General features: G+C 35.3%; 1 protein-coding gene across 1 annotated transcript in view; it reads right to left on the bottom strand.

Annotated features, from left to right (window-relative positions):
- Positions 1 to 12,018, bottom strand: part of LOC100713787 (phospholipid-transporting ATPase ABCA3-like) — a 135,349-nt gene that overhangs the window by 83,707 nt on the left and 39,624 nt on the right. Inside the window, exons 8-12 of the mRNA XM_063226643.1 lie at positions 10,259 to 10,375; positions 9,807 to 9,924; positions 5,705 to 5,878; positions 4,727 to 4,905; positions 3,260 to 3,394 (exon numbers count right to left, since the gene is read on the bottom strand). Coding sequence (XP_063082713.1) covers positions 3,260 to 3,394; positions 4,727 to 4,905; positions 5,705 to 5,878; positions 9,807 to 9,924; positions 10,259 to 10,375 — 723 coding nt within the window. The remainder of the gene's footprint in view (positions 1 to 3,259; positions 3,395 to 4,726; positions 4,906 to 5,704; positions 5,879 to 9,806; positions 9,925 to 10,258; positions 10,376 to 12,018) is intronic.

The raw sequence follows: 12,018 nt of genomic DNA, 5'->3' as shown, positions 1-12,018 counted from the left end.
CTATCCACCATCTTCTCTGCTCCCTCCATATTTTTAAGCTTTGTCTGGTCCTCATGACCTGTAAGATTTTTCTTTCAGTCTTTCTTTTGAAAGGAAGGTAGAAAGCTGGAATGGTAGAGCATTCCTATAAACCAAGCTCTTGGGAGGCTGAGGCAGGAGGATCACTGCAAGTTTGAGACCAGTCTGGACTAAAAAGTGAGCTCAAGGCCAGTCTGAACAGCATATCAAGACTTCTCAGTGCTGGAACAGCCTTGTTTAGGTAGATTCCTTAGAACTCTCTGTTCTCAGGACTGGTCTTGCTTTAGCTCTACATGCATGATCAGTCTCTGGCTTCAGTGGCTCCCTAGTGGACATTCTTGGAGCTGACTGGCTCTGCTGTCCCACTGTGCCCGTATCATTTACAGGGCTCATGGAAAGACAAGGAGCCATCCCATGGCTCTGATCTCTCAAACTCACTCTTTCTGGAAACTGAGTCTTGGGAAAACCCTGATGAACTTGAACTGGTGTTGGCAGCAGGCTGGCAAAAGAAACCCAGTAAGTACAACCACCACCCAGGAAGACATACGCACGCATCACTAACACAGTGGGACTCAACACCACAGGTGAGGAACAGGGACCTTCCCACCCCCCACAGCACTGCTACGAGCGAGGCTGAAGGTGCTACCCGCCAAGCCCCTGACCTGGCTCTAACCTAACCCTATGGCTCTGCAATGTCTTGTTTTCTTCAAAGTAGGTGTTAATGCCATCACACATGATAAAATCAATTCTTATAAACTCTTTAGGAAAAATTCTAAGCATGTATAAGCCTATATATGTACATCTATCCTTTCTGTATTAGAGGGAAAAACGAAACAAAAACAAGTTACAAGAAAAACAAGAAACAAAAGAGACAAACAAATAACAACAGCAAAGAGCCCAAAATAATGACAAGATAGGCCCTCAAAACAAGGTAGTAAGCACATAAGTAACTAAGGTTGATTGGTTGATTCCCTATTCTTAAGGAAAGTTTGTGATTTAGTTCTTCAGATTTTTCTACTTTTTGATTACTGAGAATAGAAAAATCTATTTAGATGCTTCCTTAAAGGCTTATTAGATACTGTGTTTGGCCTTTGATGGGTAATCATACATAGCTTTTCATCGTTTCAGTGTATCATTTCTCACTGACAATAGACATTTCATTTTAATGGTTGTTATAATTACTGTACTAATTCCCAAAACACTGCTCATCTTTCTGTTACCGGGGCAAAATACCTCAAAGAAACTAACTTCAAGGAGAAAAAGTCTATTTTGGTTCACAGTTTTGGAGGTTTCAGTTCATGGTAACTTAGTTCCATTGTTTCTGGGCCTTATGGTGGAAGAACACAGAACATCTCATGGTAGCCAGGATGTAAAGACAGAGAAGAAAGGAAGAATCAAGGATAAGATAAAAACCTTGAAGAGTATGCCCTTTGGACCTATCTTTTTTCACTAAGTTCTACCTCCTAAAGTTTCCATCATCTTCCAATATCAAGTTAAATTATGAATCTATTAACAGATCCCCCATGACCCAATCACTACTCAAAAGGTCTGCTTTTTAACATTGCTGCATTGGGACCAACTCTTCAACCCAAGAACTTTTAGGGACACTTTAGAACAAAAATATTTTTCAAATGATTGATACATATAGCCAACAAGTATAGTTCTTTCCTCTGGATTCCATCTTAACTCACCACTTATGAACATTGTACTCTACGTTGTTCTACAGTCTACCTCTCACCATCTGCTTTCTCAGTCAACTCTGAGTAACAATAATCACTAATTGAGTTGCCTGGTAAGGATACTAAGACAGGGATTAGTATTCAGGTCATTTATATATGACAGAAATCGGCACACTTGAGTGCTCTTCACACCAACATCTGTGTGAAGAAATAAGAATAGAAGGATACAGATTTGGAAAAGAGAATAGTTGGGGTGCAGCACAGTAACAGCAATGTCCACCTGACAAAGAGTTTTGAAGCTGACCTTCACAGGAAAAAAGACCTCCACCTTGAGCAGTCATTATATCTAAACTGCACCAGAGAAATGAGCCTAATCTGGGGTGAGGTAGTTCTATTTAGCTAAGGTCACTATTCACAATGGTCACGTTTTCAGAGCACCTTCATTGGATAAACTACCTGAAATATTTCCCCTCCCCATTCTACTCCTTAATTACCATATAATCATTCTTGTTATTTTTCTAATAACTTTACTATGTATTGTAATTATCTTGTTTAATTGCTAATATACTTTTAATCATGCTAGAAAGTAAGTGCCTTATCTTATTTTGTTTTTTTACTGTTATATCCTCATTATAATGAGTGAATGAATAGCACACGAGGTTGTTGGTTCTTCTGAACATTGTCATGATCCTGAATATGCAAGTTTGAGTGCAGTATGGGGAGAACTGAAATGCTCTGGACATTAGATGTTTTTGGGGAAAATCAGGTAAGAAGCACATAGACAAACAGAACATGAAGATAAATAAAACTGTGGAAATGGTTGTAGTCCATATTTTCCTTGGAATAACTCCATCCAGACTCAATTTATATTGTAGCTTATTAATTAATATTCACAAAGTAGTTGATATAGATGAATTTCTTGAGAACATCAGGGAAAAATAAGTTTTGCATTTGAGTGGATGTAAACCAAAAGAGAGGCATTACATAGCATAATGAAGGCAGAGAGGACCACAAGATTATTGTCCCCCTCCCTATAGCCAAGTTAGTCAGCTTCTCAAGGAAGGCCTTTGTTATCTCCTAACTGTGGAGTAAGAACTCAGATAGAGCTTAAGTAGATCTTTGAGAGGTAAGGAAATCTCTGAAAATATGAGTTGTCCAAACACTACATTCCTGCAGATGATCCAGTTAAACCAAGTGACCCAAGTGTTGCCAGGCAGTGGCAATTATAAGTTGATAAATTCAAAACATTTGTGAACAAAATGTAATATTCACATATTCAAGTCATCAAGCTCCACTAAACACTATACTTTAAAGTGAAAATCTATACAGAATATACCATCAGAGTTTATAGAGAATCTGATTCTATTCTGGGGAAAGGAGAAAAATAGGATTTAAAAAATTTTTGTAATATATAAATTTGAGTTTTACCAAAGGAACAAAACATGATCTCTGACCTTTTCTTAGCATCTAATCCTTTTTTTTAGTACTTCAGTAATGAATATTTACAATGAATGTAAATTGAACTTTAGTACTATTAAGAAAAAAAGTCTGTGAAACACTACCTTGTGCAAATGTTTGATCTGGATACCTGCCACCAAGTCAGTAGGCTCATCTTCAAAATATTGGCTTTGAATTGTCGTCTCATATTGAATTGTTTCACCTTTTATTGAATGTTTTTTTCCAGACCAGTAAGAATGCTGAGAAAGGAATAAAAATATTATCCCTCAATGGTAATGAAAAGGAAACATTAGAAAATACTTTGAACTGATAGTGTTTATACTGAGATGAAGTACAAAAGAATTTCTTGGGATTGAATCTTGGAGCTAAACTGGTTAATCCCCAGGGGATGAAAGCAGATTACAGTTAAGCCATAACTATTCAAGAAGGATAAAGAGAAAACACTCCAAAATGGGGTCATAGTGAAAGTCATTGATTTTTATCACTCTGTCAGTTTTTCTTCTCTGAGTAATATATAAGCCAAACACAATATGAGAAAAATAGTGAGAAAAGAGGAAAAGATGTTTATATTCTCCATTTTTTCTATGGTTTTGACTCTAAGAAGTATAGGCAGCCAAGGAAATAAAGCAGGCAGTGAGTGCCCAGATATAACTAAACCTTCTTTGTTAGGAGGACCCTCATTTATTAGTTTCTATATGCCAGAATGTAAACATTTATGAATATTTTCCTGCAAAAGTGATGGATTATTCACAATTTGTTTAATTTTGGGTGTAAGACTATGACCTATAGATATACATATAGACATAGTATGATTAAAATGTATGGTGAATTTTTAAAATTTAAAGAAGTATTACAGTAAAAAACAATGATTTCCCTCAAAATACTCTCTCCCTTTTCTTTGAATACATATATCCTATTATCCCCACCACTTTCTGAAGCAGTTCTGTAGTTATTTTTTCATGAGTCTTTATGAGAAATGATTAAAAAAATAAGGTGAATGCTGCCTCCAAGTACCATCCAACAGAAAGGCAGGACCATAAAAACATTACAGTGTATATTTATGACCTTATTCACTGGATCTGTCAGTGTGCAATTTTTGGCTCTTCCTAAAAGTCAAAATGACCAGAAAAAAATGTTTTGAAGCAATTCAGACATTAAGGTGGCTGCAACAGTACAACTAGTGACACTTCTGAAAGAGAACTTCCAGAATTGCTTTAGAAAGTGGCAAGTACAATGATGTAAGTACATTGGAAGTGAGGAGGAACACTCTAAAGGGGATTAATGCATAAATGTATATTTTACTGTAATATATTTTTCTAAAAAATTTTTAAACATTTACCATATTTTTTGATAACACTTTGTCTATATATAACTATTATTATATATGTTTGAGAGTTTAGTGTATATTAGGAAAAGGCTTGTGAATTAGTATTGCTGGAGTACAGATAAGAATCATTGTTTCATCTGATCTCTTGATTTGATTACAATGTAAAACTAATCTATGATGGTTTTAAAATATGTTATAAAATAAATTAATAAGGACTATATTAATAACCAGCACTAGAACTCACCCTCATGAAAAAGTTCCATGGTTTGGGCACACCATATTTCCCTGGAAAGACAGCTTCTATATACCAGGCCACAAGACCATACAAGAAAGAGTCAAGTAAAAGCATTCCCATCACATAAGCAAATAAAAAATTGTCAGGACCCTTTGATGAGAAGATGTTACTCCATTTAATTCCTGTTTCTAAGACATAACAGGAAACATTTAATTAGGTGGTGTTATGGTTGATACAGTGTGTCAACTTGAGCAGTTTACAAGTTTAACTAAGTGACTGGGGTGGGGAGCTCTCATTTTGTAAACATCCTGGGCCTGTGCCAGAGGAGGGCAGGGAGACAGTATGAAAGCCACATCTATCCCAAGGGGAAGCCTGCCTACAGTATAAGGGAGGAAAGGAAGCTTGTTCTCTCTTTTTCACTCTTGTTGTTTTTTCTGTCTTCTGCCACCTTGAATTGTTGCCTCTGGGCTCTTACACCCTACTTTGGAGCCAGATGATTATGGTCTGAAACATCCACAAAACGCAAGCTAAATAAACCTTTTAAAAAATGGGTACACTTATGAGTTAAGCTGATAGCACCTCTCTTTCTACTCGTCATGTTAAATGTTCACTGGAATGTACAGTTTTGGGAAAATAATCACTGCAAGATAGGGATCGAAGCTGACTACAGGATAGAATGCTAGAAGATTTTTTTATTTGCATAGACCCTGCACTGACAGAAAAAGGGAAGAGGTTATTAAAAGAAGATCATATCACTTCCTGCCCTACTACTTGATAGAAGATGGCAACTCTAAAAGAAGAAGGAAGAAGCCTTACCATGTTTACATTAAATTTTTAGAAAGAATACTATAGGTATTGGTATAAAGTAGAATAAGTTTTTAAAATGCAATTTAGCAACATATGTCAGAATTAAAAATGTCACTATCCAATAAGACAGCAAAGATATATCCATTAGCATGCAGCAAAATTTACAAGGAAAACACTCACTCATTTTTTCTGCCTCAACTAGAAATTTAAATCCCATTGCCATGGCAACATTAAAGCTGAGGCAGTATCTCATCTTCTGCTGGAATCGCAGCTTCTCATAGCCAGTCAGTAATAAAGTATATGGAATATACATGATTAAAAAAATGAAACTTCCAAAAAAAACAGCAACAGTGGCTGAAAATGAGAAAAAAGAGAGGGCCTATTTAAGTAATTTTCAAAAATGTAAAATACAGATCCCTTTTTAATATAAGTACAGAAAATAAGTTTTATGAAGATAAAAACTTGTCCGTGGCTCACCACTGCTTACCTCAGGACATAATATACTTTGAGCAGAGCAGATGCTGAAAATAGTTTTTCAGTGAAAAAGCTGAAATGATATGGTTCATGAGCTAATTTTTATGGACTGTATCATTATATATGTAGCGTGGTTATTATAACATTTAATGGAAAATTACATATTTAGTACCACTTGGCCTAAGAAATTTAAATGTAAATACTACTCTTGGCATAATCAGAATATACCTAGATTACCTTTAGGCATTATAAAATTCAGTGTAAGTCATGGTACTGAGAAAAAGAATGCCTGAATAAATAAAGTCAAACCTGTTATAACGAGCGAGATGTGGTTTAGAATATTAGGACATGCAACAATGTGATTACGAGATTCAAAGTTTTCACATTATTAACATTCAAAATATTAATGTTTTTAATAAAATTTGTGATACATACACATAAACAAGAGTATGGCCCATGCACAAGAAGAAAAAAAACTCTCTCTGAGGAAACCTAAAGGTTGGACTTACAAAATAAAGGCTATAAATAAACTGTTTTAAATATGCTCAAATACCTAAAGGAAAGAACTAAAGGGAAGCAGGATGACGATATCTCATAAATAAAGACTACTAGTAAAATGGTAGAAAAAAGAGCCAAACAAATTTTGGTTCTGCAAAATAAAATAAATAAAATGAAACATTCACTGGAGGTGTTTGCTAGTTTATCTGAGCATGCAGAGGAAAGAATCCTCAAAGCTAAAAATAATATAGTTGAGATTACATAATCTTAAAGAGCAGAAACCGAACAGGATGAAAAATTAGCAGAGGCTGAGACCTGGGAGACACCATGAAGGGTACCACCAACATCTGCATAACCAGAATCACAAAAGGAGAAGAGAGAAAAGAGGAAAAGATCAGAAGGTATTTGAAGAAAGAACTTCCCAGATTTGAAAAGTCATGAATCTACATATCCAAAAGGCTCAACTCCACTAGGACAAATCCAAGAAACTTACATAAACATTTTAAAAATAAAAATATCAAAAGTCAGAGACAAAAACAGAACCTAAAAATCAGGGCTGGGCAAACAGGCTGCATCTTAGGGGTGGAGCATTTGCCTGACATGTTTGAAGCTCTGAGTTCAATTCCCAGCACCATACGGAAAAAAAGGAAGTAGCAAGAAAGAAAAAGACGGCTGCATCAAAGAATTTCATAATATACAACTTGAAGAGCCAATTTCTTTTTTAGAAACTTAAAAGGTCAGAAGTCAGTGGGGGTAACTTAGGAAGTACTGAAAGCAAAAGTAAATGAATAAAAACTTGTCAACCAAGAATTGAGTGAGGTAAAACTAGCCTTCAAGAATGAGACACTGCTCATTTCCAAGTCCACATGTAATGAGCTTGGAAGTTACTACTACATCCTAACAAGTAAATGGCTGGAAAAAACAAACGATAAAAATCCACTCTTTATCCTTGCCAGAGGACAGAACATAGGGTAAACTTCTATCCCTAAGATCAGAGAAACAAAATGGGTAAATGCAGGAGCAATGGCTGACTGAAGCAAAAACTGAAAAATAGACCCCACACCCCCCACAAGGGAACATATGAAAGGGTTGGAAAACATCAGCTGTCAGCTTGAGACTCGGTGTGGACACTGAGGGAGACTCAGTCATCAGGGAAGAAACCCATAATATTGTGGGAATTATCTCCAGTGAGTTGAACAGATTCTCACAGCAAATATCAAAAAAATTCCCTTATGTTTGGAGCAGGGGAAGGAGAAAGAGACATTTGAAACTGACAAAGCACTCTGTTCCTTTGAGCAAGACCTAACCTCAGGAGAAACTAGTTCACCAGATCCTAAACTGTTTAAGTATTACCAGAGCCAAACTGGTCAGGGCCAAGGGAAATGTTCAGCTACAGCCCACTACATCCATACTAACCCAGCCAAGAGGGGAAACATTGAGAAACACTTGTGAAGTCTACAGCACAGAGCCACAGGCTTACTGAAAGACTAAGATTTAATTATAGGACTAGAGAATAGTTTCTCTCTTCCCACACTTTTCTATTACATGCCAAACACCTTTTCATAGTATTTCCTTCTATAATTACATCATGTCCAGCTACCACAAATGTTATAAGGTGTACTAAAGGCAAAACTGACAATTTAAAGATCCAGACTATCAGACTCCAACATGGCATGGATGTTGCAATTAACAGACTTGGAATTTAAAAACAAATATGACTGAAAAAGCTACAGGCTCTACTGAAAAAAGTATACAAAATGTAAGAACAGATGGGCAATGAAGGAAGACAGAAATCCTAATAAAGAATAAGAAATAAATGCAAAACATCAAGGACAGTATGACAAAAACAAAGAATTCCTTTGATGGCCTTTTTTTTGTATATGGGACTGGCTGAAGAGATAATCTCTGGGTTTGAAACTGTATCAATAAATTTCAAAAAGCAAAAAGCACAAATATTGAAAAAAATAAGCACAGAATATCCATGGACTGTATGACAACTATAAAAAGTAAATGAAATGCCAGTAGGAAAGTTGAAAAGAAAGGAACCAAAGAAACAACAAACAACAATGGTTGATAATTTGTCCAAATTAAGGGCAGGCACTATACCATAAATCTAGGAAGCTCAGAGAACAGCAAGCAGGATAAATGTAGGAAACCTGCACCTAAACATACCATTTTAAAATTAAATACAAAATAATGAAAAATTCTGAACTTCAATACATTATGGTCCAATAATTTTCATTGCTTTCTGCACATTGTCTTATGATGGCTAATTTATGCATCAAGTTGATTGAACTATGAAGTGTGCGTATTAAACACTGTTTCTGGTGTGTCTGTGAATGTATTTCCAGGTGAGACTAGTATCTGAGCCTGTGGACTCAGTCAAGTAGATAGCCTTCCCTCTGTGGACAGACATTATCTATATTAAGAGCCTGGGAAGAACAATAAGGTGGAGGAAGGGGGAAATGGGAAATTCCTTTTTCTTGATTATCTTCTTGACTTGACAAGGACATCAATCTTCTTATGTCTCTGGACTATAATTTATAACACTGACTCTCCTTATTCTCTGGCCTTTGACTCAAACTAGAATTAAATCTCTGGCCTTTCTGCATCCCCCAGCTGCAGACTGTAGACCATAGGTTTTCTTGGCCTCCATAATCATTTGAACTAAATCTTCATAATAAATTTTATTTCTCATAATATATATATCCTACTTGTAGCTTTTTTGGAGAATCCTAAGTAAAGTAAATTTTTATGTACATGATATTTATGTCCCTACCATCAATGTTAACTCTGTGAGTCAGGTGCTGTATTTCAAATACACAGCAGAAAGACAGTGTCTATTATTTGAAACCAAGGAAATCTTCCTCCTGCTGAGTCAGTTTTATTTTCTTGCTTTTCACATACACCAGGCTCATCCTCAGATAGCAGCAGACATCAATCCTTCCAGTAGAATATATCCCTCCAATAAAATAAAATATGGTATATATAAACCGTCTGCATCTGATCTTACTGATGGGTTAGATAGATACTGCACATGAGATAGCATCTAAAGGCTTGAAATAACACCTAAATGTGGTCTTACTGATGGGTTAGATAGATACTGCACATGAGATAGCATCTAAAGGCTTGAAATAACACCTAAATGTGGTTCTATTATCACCTGTATACTGTGCTATAGTAATTTTCATCACTTTCATTCCCTATCACATCAGTTTACATACATAGGCTATAGACAAAGTGGCAGCTAAATTTTAAAAGGAGCTTTCAAAGGTAAGCTTTGCTGAATCACAGGAAAAATTACACTCACCTTTATCAAAGAATGTGCTAATCATAAAGCTGAAGAATATTACAGAGATGGCATAAAACAGCAAAAAGATGAAGACAAGACTTGGGTCACTGTACTGGAAGATTGGTAGAGGTTCAACCTAGCAAAATAATCAGGAAGCCAATTTAATCATGCTGTAAGTGGTATCGTGACAAAACAAAGGAGGAGAAATAAAACTTCCTTGAACATTTTATTGTTTAGTGAAAATGAAGACACTGCTCAGTGAGATGCAAACTTCAGATCTTTTTCTAACAGAAGGTCCACCTATGTAGATTTAAAGTAGCTGAGACTAAGTAGCCAGTGTTTCTACAGTGGAGTCAACAAAAGCCACATTTTCATTATTCTGCAACCTAAGAGTTATTACAGTTATATCATATTTTTGTTTTACCTCTTAAAGTTTAGTTGTACCATGCTGTAGTGAAACATACACTTGCCTTGACAAACAAAATAATGCACATAAAGATGATGTTAAAAAGATAGAAAAAGAGGTATGTGATGAAATAGGCAGTCCAGAGCATCCAATTACTGAGTCCAATTATGAGCTGGAACTCCTGTGGGAGAGTTAACACAAATCAAATATGAAAAACACTATAATCACATGGCACCTTAAGTATTCAAACAAAATACATTATCACATTTTGTCTCATGTGTATAACCAAAATGGGTTGAATATTTTCTCCAGTGTGTAAAAGAAATTAAGGCTCAGAATATCAAATAACTAAATTGTTCAGCTAGTGACCCTTTATGAGGCCAGCTAGTGATCTTTATGAGGCCAGAGACCAGTGCCCCAGTAACTTACCTGGTACCATTAAGACTTGGAACACTCTTTTAAATGCTATAAACCACTTAAATAAATATCTCCTTCTTTGTTAGGTCTTCTTCAAGGAGGAATTAAAGAGGTATAAATTTATTTAGCTCCATTATAAGGTTAGAAGAAAGCACTAAAGTTAGTAGGAAAAGAGGAAGAAAAACAGATTTTTATCAATATTTAAGAATATTACTTTCTTGGAAAGTAGTTACTTATGGAGATATGTGGTATCTTGAAGTTTCACAAAGGAATTTTAAAAGGATATAATGTAGAATGCATGAGTAATAAAAAGATTAAAATGAATAACCTGAGAATTCAGACACTATTTTAAGTAAGAGTTTTACTGAATTTTATTATCAATATTAAGTTCTATGGCTTTAGGATCCTCAAGACTAGATATCTGTATCTGCCTGGCACATACAAAGTGTTTAACAAGAGTTTGCGGAATGAATGTTTAAATGTGTGAAAGAATGAATGAATATGAGGCTCTTGGAAAATCTGCATACTGTACTTTCCAAAATTCTTAAAAGTGAATAGAGGTCCACTTTATTGCCTGGAGAAGTGATGGCTTATAAGCTTTCTAGGGATCACTAGTAGAGCCAGACTTACTTAAGAAATTTTAATGAACAACTGAAATGACAAAGTATATTTAACAGAAGAAGTATGAGAGTTACAGAAAACTATAAAGCATGGTTCAATGAAATAAAAGGAAGTCTAAATAAGTGGAAATACACTCCATTTGTTAAATCAGAATTTTTAATATTATAAGACCTCTCAAATTGGTCAACACATTAAACAAACTCTTTTCAAAATCTCTGCTGGTTATTATACATAGAATGACAAATACATACTAAAACTCATGTGAACTTCACTCAGAATAGCCAGAATAATCTTGAAAATCAAAGTTGGAGGACATGACATTATCCAGCTTCAAAACATACTACAGTTACTTTGCTGAATAACAGATCACCTCCTGTTTAAGTGAAAGTGTACTTTTTGACCAGCATTCTCCTCATAGTCTCTGGAGACACCATTCTACCATTCTACTCTGCTTCTCTTCTATGAGTCCGACCACTTTCTTTTCTTTTTCTTTTCGCTTTTTATTTATTTAAGGCAGGGTCTCACTAAATTGTTATATTGCTTATGCTGGTCTTAAACTTTCAATTCTCTTGCCTCAGCCTTCTGGGGTACTGGGATTCTACATGTGTGTCACTGTGCTCATCTCTGAGTTTGACATGTTTACATTACATTATCTTTTAATTATAAGTAAAAATTTTTAAAAACTGCAAAGCTATGGTAATCAAAACAGTGTGCTTTTGGTATAAGGATAGACAAACAGATTAATAAGACAAAATAAGAGTCTGGAAATTAATCTAATATAAATGA

This window comes from Cavia porcellus, unplaced genomic scaffold, assembly GCF_034190915.1.
Source record: "Cavia porcellus strain 051 isolate PalLab524CR breed Dunkin Hartley unplaced genomic scaffold, mCavPor4.1 scaffold_16, whole genome shotgun sequence".
In the NCBI taxonomy this organism is placed as follows: domain Eukaryota; kingdom Metazoa; phylum Chordata; class Mammalia; order Rodentia; family Caviidae; genus Cavia; species Cavia porcellus.
This window is presented reverse-complemented; position numbering and strand designations above follow the sequence as displayed.